Raw genomic sequence first — 18,643 nt, forward strand, 5'->3', positions numbered from 1 at the left:
ATGGGGCAGCATTTTGAAGCAAACATACCTTGAGAATGCTGTAGTTACACTGATGCAAAAACATATCTTGTTTAATCCCTAATCTGAGTGGTTTGGCTGAAAAAACAATTATTAAATTATGATAATGAGGCTTTCTTGCTCCTACTTAGTGCTTCTCCTCACCCTAAGTATGCACTGCTCCAGCCTTGTCCTGCCCAGCATAAGCAGAGAGTACGTCATGACTGTGTTGTCCCTGGCATACGGAAGAAATCGATCGCTGCACCTTGACCCAGCTGCTGTATATGAGTCATCCAGCTCAGGTTGATTAATGCTGTCTGGACAGTACAATCAGCTCCTCTGTATGTGGAAGTAATGTATTTATGTACGGCAGCCAGGGCACCCAGCTTTCCCAAGGACCTGAATTTTATAATTGTTTTTGAGCAAAGCCACTCAGTTCAGGAATGAAACAAGATATGCTTCTGCATCAGTGTAGCTACAGAATTCTCAAGTTACGTTTGGTTCACAATGCATGAAATCAAATGGTAGATTTCCTTTAAACTAAGCCTACTATCAACATCCAGCATGATAAACCGTGACTCTGGTAATCTTCTTATTTTTGTTATGAATGGCCTCCTTCCTTCTAAAGTCGACTTTTAATATTATGCTAATGAGTCTGAAAGGCTCTGGTGAATGTTACCAGAATGCATTTGGTCTTCAACTTTACAGGCTTTCTCACTTTCTCCTTCCTGCACCCTCAGCAGTAATCTTGGGGAAGCAGCACACAGTGGAAGGGGGAAGTTCTCCTGCGCAGTATAACAGCCTGTGAAGCTGCAGCATGGAAGGACTCTGGTAACACCCTCCCCCACAGAGCCTTTCTGACGTATAAACATAGTTTTATGTTGGTTTTTTTTTTTAGACTTGGCACCTGGCAGTGGCCACAAAGGAAATCTTCAATGTAAGTTCTGCAAGAAAGAATGATGTGATTCAGATCTGATCCCAGTCATGTACAGTATTTCTCAGGGCCAATAGAAACTGCTAATGGGGCTCATTTACTAAGGGTCACGCTGCTCACTTTCGTTGGACTGTGCACCTTTTACGGGGATTACACGGCTTGCACAGGGAATTTGGCGCATGTGATCATTTTTTTGGCGCAGCAGCGCTGGCTTCCATGCAACACAAATCAGGGGGCGGGCCGTCGGACGATCCAACTGATACGGACTGAGCACGGGATTTAACTTTTAAATTCTGTCACTAGCCCAAGCACTTAGATGCACTCTAAAAAGACGGTGAACTCCAGCGGACCTGAGCGGGAAGTGACACATGCAGGATATCAGGCGCACAATCTTAGTAAATCACGGGACTGTGCATAATTGTCGGTGAATGAATCAGTGAACTCCCGCGGCCGGGTAAGTAAATGTGCCCCCATGGGTTTTTGACAACACTAGAGCCAGTCTAATGATAGTCAGTAGTAAGTATAAGATAGAAACAAAAGCGGCACCTAGAGAGAGAAAGTATAGTGGAAAGTTTAGTTAATCTTCTTTGTTTAGGATCTATACCTTGTTTTATGTGTAGAATATAAGTTGACATGACCAAATGCAGTGTTTCATATAGAATTTTAGACCAAGGTCTTTTTATTTTAAATGACTGCCAAATATAAAATAAAATTTACTATCAGAGTTTAATAGTGATATTATGTGTGTTTTGAATGCTGGACATAAGTAAAAACTTTTACAAGTGCATGAAAAGATGTAGTCAGATCCAGGTTGCTGACTCTCCATTTACTAATATAAAACCTCTATTCCCCAAGCGTTGACTGCATTGTGAAGAAAAAGCCTCAGGGTTTTTAAGTTTTACTATCAGAAACCAATCTGTAAATGCAAAATGCTTGCTGATATATGGATGTATGTCTCCAGCTACTGCTCCAGTTTGTGTTATACAGAGAACTGGTTGTAAAGCTTCTTCCGAGACTTGGAAGGTTTAATGTGCACCCAAGCAGACCTTCAGATTAGGGGAAAGTACAGGGTGTATTTTTTGGAGTTTCTCCTGTATATTTCCTCTTTAGGATATCTTCAAAAATAACCCTAAAATAATCCTCCTATGACCAGGAAATGGGCTTGTTTTCATTCGCTTGTTTGAAGATTGGTGCGGAAAATTAGCTCCGACTTTCATGTTCGGGGCCTGCGTTCAGGTAATCATAAAGAGCCTATAAATTAGCAAGAGGCTGCATCTAGGTCTCCCGAAGGCAAGTTCTTATCAGATACCTTCATAAGTTATTAATGAGGCTTCAATCTCCCTTCTACCTTTACCATGTTTAATTAGGTTTCTTGGTCCCTAAGGCCTTTCTTTTCCAAACCGGAACTCTCCAACCTTCACATGTTCCCATAATTATAAAACCTAGCAGATACTTTCCTTTTAATTAAAAACATCATTTAGCTTCTGCCTCTTTCCAAAGTTTTTTTTTTTCTTTTGTGCATTTTACAAGGGTCTGCAGGGGTTAACTGTGAAACTCCCAAGTGCAGAAAACAGTAGGTGCTCGCCCTAATTTCATGCATCATCTTATGTTTTCCCGAGGAAGTCAGATGTGATTTAGAGGTTTGAGAAGTATAATCTAGTCCGGATATAGCAAGTGGAAAGTGACTTTGCCTTACGTGTTCATTGTTTCTCTTTCCACATGCCTAAAGCCCTTCGATAACTCAGCTTGTATCTTGCTACGGGTACATGTTACTGTGAGTGTCAGCGGAGATCCTCTTGTGGCAGATTTGTTACAGAAATGATGGCAAAGGAGAATCTGTTCCAGTTTTACACCTTCTATTCAGGCACTCATTCACTTCTGCCAGACAATTGCAGGATGCTCTACTTTTGCAAGAGAGATGTCTGAAGTACGTCCTATGCAAGTCTATGGGGCAGATTTATCAGGGCTTGTACGTCTGAAATCTGGTGTACAAGGTCTTAAATATACACGGGTAGGATTTGTAACTTTTTTCCCAATTATGCTACCTTCAAGCCAAGGAGCATGAAAGTGCATATACTCGGAGGCTGAGTGGGTTACAGCGGGGCAGGTATTGTCCGCACTGGCCCGCCTAACCACCGGGTGCACCCCCTTTCTTGCTTCTCCACTGCCACTGTGCAGCATCTATAGCCTGGTAATAGCACAATTCTACGCCAGGCCCGACCAAGTGTGGAACTGCCCTGCCTAACGCCAAAAACGGTTTAGGTTAGGTGGGTGTCAGGGAGTGGGGATTTCAAAATCTCTTCATAGGAGTTAAAAAAAAAAAAAAAAACTGCATCTGCTCAGAATCTAAGTGCAGTTCACCAGATGCGGAACTGACGTAATAATGTGAATGTGTAGAACTGATAATTTTCCAGATTTCTCATGTTCAGATTTTCTGATGCCATTTTTGAAGTCCGAACCAGGAATAGAGTGAAAAAAAATTGTATGTTTTTACCCATTATTGGTTTAAGAAACTACATCCTTAACCAAAATAATGGAATACAGCCTAAGGCTGCATTCACACTGCCGTATGGGGGACATATATACAGCCTATATACGTACCCTTATAGATGGCAACGGGCGCACGGCGCCCTACAGGTGCGGTACCCAGTGAAAATATAGGACACGTATTTTTCCCGGAGTCTTTTCATGGTAAAAAGACTTTTCATTAAGTCTTTTTACCTGCTATCAACAATACAATACAGTAGAGAAGCCTGTAGATATTTTACCTTGGGGCCCAGCAGCTTCAAGTTAGACCTCTTGGAAGGCACCTGTGAATATGTAAATTTTAGTTATCAATAAAGTGCTTCTCCTGTACATTCTGATACATGTCCGTAGTATAATAAGCAGATAATTTATAGACTGATCCAAGGTCAGAGTCTCTGGGCAGTTCTCTGTTCCCTTATCTCTATGAGGAATTCCGCAGTAAGTCGCTCTCCATCTCTTCTCATTAAAAGGCTTTTTGCCTCCAGTTTGGATATAGCACATGATAAATAGCATAATTCATTCTTTCAGAAGCAGACATTAAATTGAGATCGATGATGCCTAGTCATCCAATTATTTGTTTCTTGTATTTTTTTTTTCTTCTCTTTCTCTAGTTAAACTTTTTTTATATAGCTAGATGTTAATTAGATTTATTAAACATTACTTGTGATAGGCATAACTTAATTGTAGCCTTTGCTACAGAATTCTACGCACATAGTGGCTTATTAAATTTAATAGATAACTTTGATTTGTAACTCTTTCTGTGCCATCATATGCTCAGCAGGTTACAATGTGTGCTATACATAATTGAATGTGCAATGTGATGTATGCAGTCTACTTCTCTCAATAGCTGGCCATTAATGTTAGATTTGGACCACTTTTTTCTCCTGATAATCCTCCTCCATACACAAAATCACTCTTATCCAGTGGCGTAACTTGAAGCTGATGGGCCCAAGTGCAAATTCTGTGTCAGGCCCCCTATTATAGTGTATTGTCTATAATACAAGTCTTCTCATATGGGAAAGTGACACCTTATGGGCCACCTAAACATCTTGGGCACAGTTGTGACCGGAGCCTCTGCACCCCTTTAAGTTACACCCTACTGTTATCCTATAAAACTCAAAGGATGAACTATATTGCTCATTGGAAAGACCCGACCTTGCTGGCTGTCAGAAAGCAGTGGTTGTAAAGGTGGGTTCTCCTTCTCACAGAAAGCTGTCATATGCAGTGGTAGCCAAAAGTATTGGCAATTGCAGTTCTGTCAGATAATACTAGTTTTCTACCAGAGAATGATTGCAACCATAAATCCTTTGGAATTAATATCTTCATTTATTTAGCTTGCAATTAAAAACACAAATGAGAATGAAAAAAAGTCAAATCATTGATCATTTTACACAAAACTCCAAAAATGGGCTGGACAAAAGTATTGGCAGCCTTACACTTGGTAGCACAACCTTTAGAAAAAATAACTAAAAACAAGCGCTTCCGGTAACCATCAATGAGTTTTACAATTCTCTGCTGGAATTTTAGACCATTCTTCTTTGACAAACTGCTCCAGGTCCCTGTGATGTGAAGGCGCCTTCTTCAAACTGCCATTGTGAGATCTCTCCACGGGTGTTCTATGGGATTTAGGTCTGGACTCATTGCTGGACACTTTAGAAGTCTCCAGCGCTTTCTCTCAAACCATTTTCTAGTGCTTTTTGAAGTGTGTTTTGGGTCATTTTCCTACTGGAAGACCCATGACCTCTGAGGGATGCCCAGCTTTCTCACACTGGGCCCTACATTATGCTGCAAAATTTGTTGATTGTCTTCAGACTTCATAAAGCCATGCACATGGTCAAGCTGCCCAGTGCCAGAGGCAGCAAAGAATCCCCAAAACATCAGGGAACCTCCTCCATGTTTGACTGTAGAGACCGTGTTCTTTTCTTTGAAGGACTCCTTTTTTTTCCTGTAAACTCTATGTTGATGCCTTTTCCCAGAAAACTCTACTTTTGTCTCATGTGACCAGAGAACGTTCTCCCAAAACATTTTAGGCTTTCTCAGGTAAGTTTTGGTAAACTCCAGCCTGGCTTATTTACATTTCTGTGTAAGAAGATGGGTCTTCCTGGGTATCCTACCATACAGTCCCTTTTCATTCAGAAGCCGACAGATAGTACGGGTTGACAAGGTTGTACCCTTGGACTGCAGGGCAGCTTGAATGCAGTTTGGATGTTAGTCGAGGTTCTTTTTCCACCATCTGCACAATCTTGCATTGAAATCTCTCGTCAATTTTCTTTTCCGTCCACATCTAGGGAGGTGCCTCAGTGCCATGGGCTTTACACTTCTTCATGACACTGCACGGTAGACACAGGAACATTCAGGTCTTTGGAGATGGACTTGTAGCCTTGAGATTGCTCATGCTTCCTCACAATTCTGATCGCAAGTCCTCAGACAGTTCTTTGGTCTTCTTTCTTTTCTCCATGCTCAATGTGGTACACAATCTGCGGTTTATGTTCCTTGTATAATGAATAATTATTTAACTGCCTGAATAGAACGTTTAAAAACAAAAACTTTTTTATCACACTTATTTAAACACTGGGCTAATAAATAGCCGCACATTAACTGGACTCAGGCTTTCCAGTGTGATTTTCTTTCACCCTCTATTTGTCAATAGGTGCTCCTAGGCACCAAGGGTTCACTGGACTAGAGCACGCCAAACTCAGCACTGGGTATGTCTGAATCACGTCCAAAACTTATATCTGTTTGCTAAAGGTTAAAACAAACCAGTGCACTGCCTATTCCTTGTCTGACGCATTTCTGCATCGGCCCTTATGACCGATGCATCATCAGAGGCATACCAACATTTAGGCACATTCACACTTAATACAGCAGTACAGACGCTACGACCACCACTAGTTACGCTCACGTAGTCAGAGCCGTCAGTCTGCCTCTCTGGCACTGTAGCGGCCGTCAATGTGGTACACACAAAGACTCAGGACAGAGGTTGAGTCAACTATAATCCATTTCAACTGGCTGCAAGTGTGATTTAGTTATTGCCACCACCTGTTAGGTGCCACAGGTAAGTTACAGGTGCTGTTAATTACACAAATTAGAGAAGCATCAATTAATTTTTCAAACCGTGCCAATACTTTTGTCCATCCCCTTTTTTATGTTTGGTGTGGAATTATATCCAATTTGGCTTTTTGACAATTCTTTTTGTGGTTTTCCATTGAAGACACATTAAATGAAGATAATAATACCAAATAATTTCTGATTGCAGTAATTTTTTGGAAAAAAACTGCATTATCTGACTTAATTGCAGGGGTGCCAATACTTTTGGCCACCACTGTAAGTCATTTTATAAGATGATCTATCAGCTCTTCAGACTTGTTCCTTTTGAAAATTCTTGTAATTCCCATAAAATAACAATTTTGGCGCTGCTTTTCTTTTTCTTTTTTTGCACTGTATTTTTTCCACAATTTTCTCCTGATGTTATGAAGACTTAAAAATATTAAGTGCTAGTGTTACCATTTCTAGTATTGATATTGTCCGCAATGATTGGACAGGTTCAGGCCCAGTTTACACATGCCTTGGAGCTTCCCTTTTACCTCTCCAGAACTCTAAGAGAGCGTAACGGGAAATGAGCAAAAGATTTTCCTTTTACTTTCAATTCCCTATAGACTATAAGTTATAGAACATTACCTTACATTGCGATATTAATAATGGACTAAAAGATGTGGACTGTTGCCTTTTTTTGACTGTTTAATTTGAGAAAGAGGAATAACAGAGGAATGATACAACACAGAGTTATAAGGAAAGATGTCTAAACATTGTAATTTCATGGAGATTACAGTTTTGCATACAACAAGAACTCCTGAGCCGCCTTCAAGAAACTCCAGCATTCTGTAGGACATTCAACAAGATTTCCGGATGTAGCTTTACTGTTTGCCATCAATGTAACATTTTTGAGAAAATTCTGGGTGTATGTTTATGCAAATGAACTTCTTGGTGCACATGGGAAGAGGTTGTGTCTGCTGGAGTCTTTCTACAAAATATGCTGGTCCTTGTTCAAAGGGAGCTACTGGTTGGTTCTGGAAAGCATTGTAAGGCGGAAACGTGCACCAATAGCCATAGTCTTGTGCATTTAGTAGCTCATCTGCATAAAGATAAAACCAGAATAACAGATAAACTGCAAAATAGAAAATCTGAGTCTGTAGCATTTTCAAAGTACTCTACACAATGCTGTATTTCCTTGTAGGTGAGTTGGGAGACGATATACTGAAGCCCTAAAGCGCACTGGGCTATAGTGAGCATCTTTGGTTTAACATTGGGTCCTTACATATGTTAATGTTATAGTTAGCATTGAGCCAGGTATGTGGAAGATACTGGGTGCGTTTATGTTTATGCCTTGTTTTTCATTGTCATGTGCCTGTTTCTGATAAGCATAGTGTTCCTCGGTGTATGTGCTTGTTTTCCTTAATATGGAGGCAGCAGGATTGTCTTAATTAATGTGCGAGGCTGCAGTTCTTTATAGTAAGTCTGCTGACTCCTGACACTGGGGAATCGCACTGCTAAGTGGACTTGTTAGTTGACAACTGGCACATACTCTCTGTCATCATTATTCTGCACATACTCACAGGCTCATTTATAAGCCTTGTTGGAAGAGGACATATTACCTCTGTGTGACAAGTTATATGACAGGCTGCCCAAGGCTTGATCAAACACAAAGAAAATAAAGATTTTCATTCATGCGTGAAGCCAGAGTATGGTAAATGCGCCGGGTGAGTCTTGGCTCATGTCTCTTGCTGGAGATCAAACCATTGTTAGAAAGATATGTTTTTTTCATTTTATTATCTGCTTTACTATTCATATGGCTGCTGGTATAGTACACCTTTCACCTATAATGGATAACCAAGTACACAAAGGAACATGTCATGTGTTATATGTAAAATGAACCCAAATAAAAATAACTGAAAATAAGCTACGTCTCAGTTCACATGTGAAACATGACAGAGGCCTTGCCTAGGTAGATGTCCGGACAGGATGGAAAAGAGATAGTTAACTCTTAACCATTGTTAGCAATAAACCAACAAAACTGTCCCAGGCAACTTGATGACGACAGGCCCCCAAAGTGGAGGGTTAGGGGAAAGGAGTCAGAAAGTCATGGTCAGTGCCAGGATTGAGCATAAGATCCAATTCACAACAGAAATATAAAAATCCCAGTCAGAACAGCCAAAATGTCCAAACAGAGATCAATCCAAACTCACAACCAGGAAACTTGGTAACTGGGTCTGGTCTGGGAAGGGATATAACTGGTTAATCAGCTGAGACAGGTGAAGGGCCTCATTGTAGTAATTGGGAATAGGCAAGGCCCCCTATAGGAGCAGAGCTGCCATATTCAAAGTCAATGATCTGTGAATGGTTTATAAAATGTGTAATTGGGGAGGGGGGGGGATGTGTCTGATAACCTTTTACCAAAGTATCGGCCATCAACTTCAAGCCCCCAATGTCCCAGAAAATCCCTTGTAGCAGTGTTAAACTTTGCTATGTCTGAAGGCAAGTTGCTCATCTTTATTAAAAACTATTTTGACAGTGACAAAAACATTCATACAATGATTTTTGCTTCTATTCCAAGAAGGATCAAATGCACAGCATAAACCTCTTACCGCAGAAGAACTTGAGCAAAGGAAGAAAGTACGTGTATAGGCCAGTCAGCTTGATAACCCGAACAAAAGAGGACGTGGTGACTCCACGGCGTTTGACTACATCTGTCCACACACTAGTGCTTACTGTCATCTGTAATGCCGGTTTCCATCCATTTATCGCTGTTGCTCACTCTTTTAACCTGACACAATTCTATGAGAAATACTCTGTTAGTTTAGCTTGTGCAGTCTCATGCTAGATCATTGAACCCTGGACTGTGCGGTCAACAGATTCACGGACCAAGCATCATAATGATATACTGCAAGGAGTCCATGATTGGGGGTAATCCTTCCTGGACACATCCACATTTCTACATCAGAAGAGATGATCCATATCTACATGAAGTCCATTTTAAGGCGTTGGGATCTGTTCAGCACCTTGTTGAAGATCCACTCATGGTTCCCTCAAGAGTTACATTGACTTAGAGAATGGCGCTCTATACTCCACTTTGCATGCTCCCAATCTCTGGCTCTATTGCATCTAGAAACAAGTATATGGTGTTATATTAAAGATGGGAATCTCATTGTTCTGATCATATCTACAGCTCACATTTCAACTATCTCTTTAACTGCCGTTATCTCCTCTTCTGTAGCTCACAGAAACACAAACCTGATGTGATCTGAAAGATGAAATCTTTAATATATCTCTATATTAAATTGGTTTCTAGGTACTAGGGACATTTGAAGGGAGACCCCTGCCACCGCCAAATCAGACTTGTGTCTGACCTGTGGTCCATGACTTTGGAGTAATTTTTTTAAATTTTTTTTATAGGTAAGCGGTGAGATGTCACATTAGAGAGGGAATTCTAAACGGGATAGTTCATACCCATCCTGAGGGGACTCCTAGTTTAATTGGGTTAAATCTTGTTACAGTGTCCCTTTAAGGTGTACAAGAAGAGGTTATGAATACTGTAGAGGAAACCGGTTTGTGAGTCTAGTGTAGATGATAGGGAACGATATTGCGGATTAATTACACAGCATCATATCAGCTTCTAGATGAGGGCTGTTGAGTTTATAAACGGCCGGTCTGGGACTTATTTTTTCCAGTGATTGGTTTATACCTTAAGGTAAATAGCCTCGCATTTGAAGAGGTGCCCTTTGCATGCCCTGTTATTAAGATGTGAAAACGTCTTCTACTTTTCCCTGGCTGAGTTCATAAAGCGCCATTTACTGAATTTAATCACTTCGGATTCAAAGGAGAAGTTAATTACTCCTAAATGACTCCAAACACTTGTGCTCAGCATCAGAACAGTCACCTGCCTGACATGGTCACATACACACTTCCTGTAAGTGGAAACACATGGAGCAAATGGTGGTGGAGCTGACCCCTGCCTTCAGATCACTAGTCTGAGCTCAAGACGAGGGTGGGAGAGTTAAATGGACCTACTGGTTAAACAAGTCTCAAGGGGCTGAGCGTGTCAGAGGTCCAGCCTCCACTGATGGATGTGTTTAAGACTTCCATCTTAATGTGCACATTTCATTGTGTAGGAGATGCTAACAAAAACTGTAATATTAACCTTTTCCATGCGGAAGTCTTCTAGAACCGCGAGAAGATTATTAGATCATATGATCGTAAAGTGTAAGGTTCCATTATATTGAAGATCTTTATCCAATCTCATTGGCACATAGAATGGACATTTACTAATATTCAAGTTTTTTTTATTTTGTTATTTTTTTGCTTTCTTCTGTTACACAGTTCTGGGTATTGAAGGTTTTTTAATAATAATAATAATAATAATTCTTTATTTATATAGCGCACACAGGTTACGCAGCGCTGCACAAGCATGTCAAATTGGTCCCTGTCCCCATGGGGCTCACAATCTAAACAACCTAACAGTATGTTTTTGAAGTGTGGGAGGAAACCGGAGTACCCGGAGGAAACCCACGCAAACACGGAGAGTACATACAAACTCTTTGACCTGGGTGGGATTCGAACCCAGGACCTCAGTGCTGCAAGGCAGATGTGCTACACACTCAGCCACCGTGCCGCCCTATTGTATTGATACATTGTGTACAGCACAATGTTATTATGATATAATAAAATTAATAATGGCACCAAAGGAAGCAAAGGAGAGTGTTGACTGAAACAAAATTATAAACCAGCATACTACCAGTAAAGGCTATATAGGCAGTACGTACAAGGTTCTTTAGGTTTTTACTTAAGTTGAATTTGTATGTAAGTTGGGACAGGTAGATTTGAGAATTGTAACTTCAGACAATTTTTTCTTTGTCCCAGTGACAATTGGATTACAAAAAGTAGTTCTGTTATGGGAGCAATGATTATCAGTAAAACTTAATTACAGACCCATTACAAATGATATTTGCAGCCTGGGACTAAAGTAAAGCATCCAGAGAGCTTTGCCAGTGGTCACATCAGGCAGAGAAGTTGATGACAAATTAAAGAGTGGAATAATAGCTGAACAACCCAGGACAACTTCCAAAGAGATTAGAGGTGCACTCCAATATCAATCTACATCAGCTTCAGATCACAAAGTTCTTTATTGGTACTACTCAAAATGGACTTAATGGTAGACGGCCTAGGAAGAAGCCACACTGAAAACCGGTTGTACAAAAGTAAGACTGAAATTCGCCAAAGTGTATATTGATAAGCCACAAAGCTTCTGAGAGAATGTCTTTTGGGCAGATCAGGTATTTTTGTATAAAAAATAGGTTTTACAGAAAAAAAGATATGTTATATTGTACCTTTCATTAGCATCTGCTTATTGACTAGGCAGTTGCCTTTTGGGAGGGGCTGGAAAGAAGCAGTCCCCCCCACCCTTGGGAAACATGTGACCTTTTCAAATATATGAATAACTCCCCTCACTCGGAATTGGCTGTAGAGGAGCAGGGGGCGTCGCTAAGCCAACTGATGGGTGTCTTCATATATTTGAAAAGGTCACATGGAGTAGCTGTTCCCCAAAGGTGGGAGGGGGGAACTGCTCCTTTCCAGCCCCTCCCAGTAGGCAACTGCCTAGTCAATAAGCAGATGCTAATGAAAGGTACAATATAACATATCTTTTTTTCTGTAAAACCAATTTTTAATACAAAAACACTTGTATGGAATCCACCCCAGCCTCTGCTGAGTGTATACTCATATAAATTTTTTTATTTTTTTCCCCATTAGACAACAATTAATCCAATTTTTTTACATTTTCAAGTTATTTTAGTGACCTTTCTTAAACAGAAGGGCAGCAACATTTTTTCTCCAGTTGGGCATCTTGAACTGGAGAGTCACTTTAATACCAATTATGCCAACACAAGGATAAAAGACTAACATTAAAAGTCTGAATTATCGTATTTTACAAAAATATTGTATTTAAAAAAAATGTATTACCATATTGTAATCAATAATATGTTTCTGGAATTTGAAGCAGTTTTCTGTGATTTTTGTCCTACTCTAATATATTCTCATTGTGTTCACATGGCATCATTTGAGTTGTAGTTGATTGCTTTGCATGAGAGATCTCTCTCGCCTGTCATGCAGCATCCTGCCAAATTGGGGCAGCGCCCATGCTTAGCATAATACATCAGGAAGAAGGTCAGTGCCTATCAGAGCTTGGGCGCCAGGCCTGCTTTTATCCTGCATGTGCAGATTATTTATTCCAACAGCAAGAAGGGAGCAGATATTTTGTTATCTTCTGCTACATGTACAGACTGGGAAGGTCACTACTGATTGGTGTTTGAAGTGAAGAATATTTAACTCATTCTGTGCCACTTTGAAGCCTATTAGTTATAAAACATGTTGCTTAAAATACATCCTTGTATGAACTCTAAGTTGGGAATTGACGCTTTCCTGTAAATTGAAGGAATCTTCTATTCTAAGCTTTCTACTATAGTCCCATATAACTCTTCATCAGTTTGGTGTAGATCTTCTAATTACAGTCTTCCTTCTCTGGCACCAGGAAATTACATCAAAGAGTCTTATGTTAGACACGAAGCAAGAGGAAAAAGAAGGAGTATAAAATAACACTCAAGCGACAGTGGTGTCGCAGGAGCTTAAAAGAAATTTCTAATGTGTTGCTCAACTTTGGAACCTATCACACTACTAACGTGGATGACCATGTGCAGATGAGCCCCAACCGCAAATATATACCACTAAAGAAAACCTCATTTGTTGGACGTTTGCATCTTTTTGGTAGTATTAGAGAAACCTGATTTGTTGTGATCAGTGTGTTGCCAATAATCAATACAGCTGAATGGGGTAGAACCAATCATAGTAGCACTGCCATGTCAATGTCATGCCATGTTGTTTGGGTTGGCAAAGATTCTATGCTATTGCATTTAGGTGGTGATCAACACTTTAAAGGACATCTACCACCAGATTACTGATGGCAGACTGTCCTCTTATGCATGCTCATTACCTCTAGGGGATGATGGCACTGTTCAGTTTGTTCCAGGGCTGCCGAATTCCACAGTAAACAACTTTATGGCACCTGGGCACCTCAATGCTCCACCATTCACTAATTATTCATGCATCCTCCCCCCCCCTCCCCGACCACTCAATACTCACCCCTATGTGCCGCCCAGCTCTGCTCAGATAGCGCTTTGCAAAACTCGCACTTCCTTTTGCAGCAAGTAGGTTACTAGTAAATAATAAGTGAACGGCTCATTTACATATTTTTATAAAGTTTTTACAGACCTTTTACAGACAGAGTGCCCAAACTACATCCAAAATCCACTTATTTACCTTGAAGTGCCAGCATGGAATTTTATACAGTAACTTATTGCTACCTGTTCTTCCACATCTTTCAATTGTATCGGCCGTCTGAGGCCACCAATATAGTTGACAGAAGGAAGGCAAATTCAAACTATCATTGTAGCTTCTTTCCAGGGTGTCTCTGTACAGGAAGAAATGGTGGGTCCAGCAAGATGACCCACAAAGATAATGCAGTTCTGTCAACACCTTCTTACTTTCCACGTAATTCCAAACAGCCAATAAAGTGTCACTTTAAAATAGCATTGAGATCAGCATCTCTTAAGTTCAGTGTTTGGTGAACTCTGTCCTTGGACAATGGCCCGAGTGCCAGCAAAAAGGGCGCCGAGTGCCACCTCTGGCACCCGTGGCATAGGTTCGCCACCACTGCCCTAGAGGTAACGAGCATGCTTACGAGGACAGTCTACCATCAGTAATCTGTTAACAGATGTAATTTTTAAATTATATTTTCTGTTTTAGGGCTCATGCACACAAATGATGTTAAGGGATTCTTCGGCTAGCACTTGTACTTGTGGAATTTATCATGGATTTATAATGGGCAGGAACGTCCCTACTCGATTTTCGATTATTATTATGCCAGAAAACTGCCATAGCAGCACTGATAAATGCCCCCCCCATTATTTCTATGTGCTCATATATGGTAGTTGCTGTAAGAAAATACGTTGGAAGGAGAGATATTAACTTTAGCCTTAGCAGCTATATTTAGTCAGAACAATTTTCTAATGGACTGAATAATAAGCAGAAGCCTATTTTCTCCTGTCTATAGTTATCAAAAAATCCAATGAATAGAATATGGATCCACTCCTGGCTGCCATAGGTCCTCTGTATTTAGCACTGTCTGAATCGGCCAAGGGTTGAGCATTGCGTTACACACCAAAGAACATATTCACTGAAGTATTTGCAGACAATTACATTGATGCACTTGCCACCTCCTTACATTTCTGCATGCTTCCGCACATGATGTATCAGAAAACTCCCTAGTAACACACCGTCGTCCAGATTGCATTTACTCCAGTCTCCATAAATGGAAAGATACTTAAGAAAACTTGCCTCCTATTGTGTCATTCTGAATTAACTCTATGCAACGGCTAAGAAAATATAAAAATGTGAAGTCCTGTCGCTTTCTTCTGTCTGTATTGACACAAACATCACAGGTCTGCCATACGGCAATCACAATTCTGATGAATATACATCTTAGGCTACATTCATACGAACGTATGGGTGACGTATAACCGGCCGACATATATATGGCGTATATACATCCCCCATACACTTCTATGGCCTCACAGAACCGTACGGGAGTAGTATGGTGCAGCACACTTGCGACAACGTACCGTTCCGTAGCCCGTAGAAAGATAGGACTTGTCCTATCTTTCTACGGAATATGGTGCCGTGCGCTGTGTATTCCTATGGAGAGGGGAGGGGTGAGCCTCGCTTATCCCCTGCTCCTCTCCTCGGCTCCGATGTATACATACATCATGTGAATGTAGTCTAAATCTGTGTATGACTGGTTTTCTTTAATGACTGGTTTTATTAATGTAAGAAAAAAATAGAGAAATGTGCTTACTCTACTCTTTAATTCAACCCACATGTGAATGGTGCTGTGCATTTATTTCTACGGTTCTGACTTTTTAGATTTTGTCATGGAAAATCTATATGTACCAAGAACACATAATTCTTGTAAATGTGAGCCAATATCAATCTTATAAATCCTATGTGTAAAGTAGTACATCAAAGGAAACTGAAGTTAAAAGTAAAATAAATATTCTAAAGTGTGGTTAAGTTGGATAAATGACATAAGAAAAGTTTACCTAACTCCCATACTGGTCTGGTGGATCCATTATCGTTATAACTGTTTGAGCAGGTCTCTCTCGCTTGCGTAGGGGTTTCTGTATTTTCAGGTTCACTTGGTCAATTAGACATCACAGGAGCTGATAAAATATAGGCCGTTCGGGAAGCTGTGTTTTACATCTGTAAGCCGGCTTCAGTCTCTCCAAGGGAAGTTATTTCCATGAATAATCAGTTGTTCACCCTTTAGAGTTATGCTAAAGCGGGCACAACTTTATTGTAGATATACCGAGATGAGTTCCTGCAGTCTGCCAATCACAAGGCATCTTGTTGTGATGTGTAGTAAGGAAACAATTGTGGCTCCTACCACTGAAGATCCAGATTAGATGATACAGTACAGTAAAAAAAAAAAAAAACACGTTCCACATAAGATATTGCAGTAATTTTTTTTTCTCAATCTGTCTTCCAGGGTTTTTCTCATTTGGTGAAATCGGTGACATACCTATAGCATTATCAATCATTGAAGCAGCAGTTATATTACAGGGCCCTCTACTGATTACCTTTTAAGGTAATTGGTAATCCATTGTGTGTTCATGTAACCTGAGACTTCAGCAAGGTTCTGTCCATCTTTCTAGCAAGGTAGAATTCAGCAGAGATTTTGAAATGAAAAGAAGATTAGAACGGAAGGAGAAAGCCAAAGTAAGGGGACATGGAAGCAGTTTTGGCTGATAAGATATAGTACAAAATGTTCTGTGTTCACTTTTAACTTTTTATGCAGAATTTGTTAAAAGGTGTTGACCATTTAATGTGCAATGGCTCCTTTTTTATAATTGATTTAGAGGGAATGCAGCAGTAGAAGTTTGTGGTGCAATTGTTCAGGGAGCACCTAGGTCACTTACTTCTTAAACAGTTAAGCGCTATGGAATATGATGGTGCTATATAGGATAAAATCTAAAACAATAAATTCAAATTTTCCAGCACAGCCCAAGGCTCTTTGCACATGGCCATGTGTTCTCCTAGTCCACAAAACAACTATAGCACATGGCCAGGTGAAGAAGGGAGGGAGAGTGTTCATCACCCCTTCCCTCTCCATAGACCGAGTCATGTCACAGTGCCGTGAGACACAGTGTGCTCACCGCCTTGTAATCAGGTGCCGTAGACCTCTTTGGGTGCTGTGATCTGGCAACAAATTGTGTAGGTCACAGCCCCCACTACAGTCATGGGCAAAATAAAGGTTTGTTAATAACAAACAATTCTCCAGTCTGGATATTAAGCTACCCAAGTGACGCAATATAGGTTCCATAGGTTTTTTTTTTAAGTTGAATTTGCATGTAAGTTGAAACTGTAAATTTAATCATTGTAGTTCCAGGCAAAAAAAATTTTTCGCCCCAGTGACAATTGGGGTTTCAAAATTTTTGGCTGTAATGGGAACAAGGATTATTACATAAGTGCACATAAAATAATGCTTTATTAGTCCCACAGTATGGAAATTCACAGTGTTACAGCAGCAGAGAGAATACAGAGAGTACATTATAAACAATGACAGAACAATAATATTACAGATAAATGAACTAAAGAAAAAAAATGCTAGCAATAGAAGAAAAAAAGAAGACAGACAATAATCGGCAGTTTGGTATTCCATCTGTGGATGGGACCTGCAGGGACTGGTTAGGTGGGGGGCGCAGGTTACTTCTGTTTGGGCCTTGTTTGTTGAACAGCCTGATCACAGCGGGGAGGAATGACTTCCGATAACGCTCCCTCTCACACTTGGAGTGAAGCAGTCGGTCACTGAAGGTGCTCCCCAATGCCATCAAAGTCTCATGCATGGGATGGGAGCTATTCCATTTACACAGTATCCTCCTCTCAGCTACCACTTACACAGTGTCAATAGGGCTCCCCCCCCCCCCTTCCAGGAGGGAGCTGGCTTTCCTAATCAGTTTCTCCAGTCTGCTCCTCTCCTTTGTCGAGATGCTGCTTCCCCAACAGACTACACCAAAGACTAGACATCCAGCGCCTGCTTTCATTCATTGCACTATCTTTTTATAAGGGTGAATATTCTAACTCATCTGAACATCTGTTATATCATTTGTATCAAATACTGTTTCTGAATAATAATTTTATGATTTTTAAATAAAATACAGTTAAGACTGCACCAGACCTTTCTAATTCTGCAGTACCGTCCAGTCTCTTTTTTCTCAGCTAAGCATAGGGTATAACCATTGGTGCAGTAGCACTGAGGGGGTGGGGAGTATATATATTGTCAGTCAATTTTAAAATAACTGGAACCAGGATAAGTAGTTTCTAGTATTCCGGTATTCTATAAACATAAATGTGGATAGCCAACTTGAGGGAGCCACGTTGCTATCCATTCTCTTGAGGCATCTCCTTACCCAAGGCCCCCACCTGACAAACATTGATGTTATATCATGTGCCTTTTCTATAAAAGATGGTAAAAACACTGATATTTGTGCCATCAAAGCCTGGCAAATGTACTCTGTTTCATGTGTATTGGTTTATATCCACCAGTGGAATAATAAATGATTAGTTCTGTGGGTGTAGGATGAGCTTCCCGCTGTCTGCTGTGACTCATCTCGGGAGAAAATAAAAATGCAGATACCACTTCCCAGCTACTGTACTCTGCTCGCCTCTTGTAAAAGTGGTTGAAAAACCTATGTGAAAATATAGTTCTATCTCAAATTGATAATTTTTGTTCAATGTATTATACAGTACACATGTATGGATTGATTTTCTGAAATCATTATTCACTAACCCATCTATTCCTCTGAGGAAAGCAACTTTATATAAAATAATCAGCATAAAAGCCATAATAAATCTGTGGCATTTATAGAATTCTGCATGAAAAATGAGATTCAAAGCACATCCATCATTTTTTTCCTGCTTTAAACCTGTAGGAAACCAGCGGTATTATCTTCTCCTTAGATCAGAGATTGATATACAGTAAGTGTATAGATTTTTGGAGACTTTTACTCCGCATGATACCTCACA

At 40.3% G+C, this 18,643-nt stretch overlaps 1 protein-coding gene across 4 annotated transcripts in view; it reads left to right on the forward strand.

Annotated features, from left to right (window-relative positions):
- The window catches only part of COMMD10 (COMM domain containing 10), a 238,083-nt gene that overhangs the window by 82,653 nt on the left and 136,787 nt on the right, over positions 1 to 18,643 (forward strand). For 2 of the 4 annotated variants that reach the window (XM_072141031.1, XM_072140985.1), the window contains one exon: positions 896 to 934. The exons of 1 other annotated variant lie outside the window; for it this stretch is intronic. In XM_072141031.1, the coding sequence (XP_071997132.1) occupies positions 896 to 934 (39 nt within the window). Of the gene's footprint in view, positions 1 to 895; positions 935 to 16,106; positions 16,161 to 18,643 lie in introns of those variants that run through there. One more of the 4 variants, XM_072141008.1, reaches the window with a different exon arrangement.

This window comes from Engystomops pustulosus, chromosome 1 (assembly GCF_040894005.1).
Source record: "Engystomops pustulosus chromosome 1, aEngPut4.maternal, whole genome shotgun sequence".
In the NCBI taxonomy this organism is placed as follows: domain Eukaryota; kingdom Metazoa; phylum Chordata; class Amphibia; order Anura; family Leptodactylidae; genus Engystomops; species Engystomops pustulosus.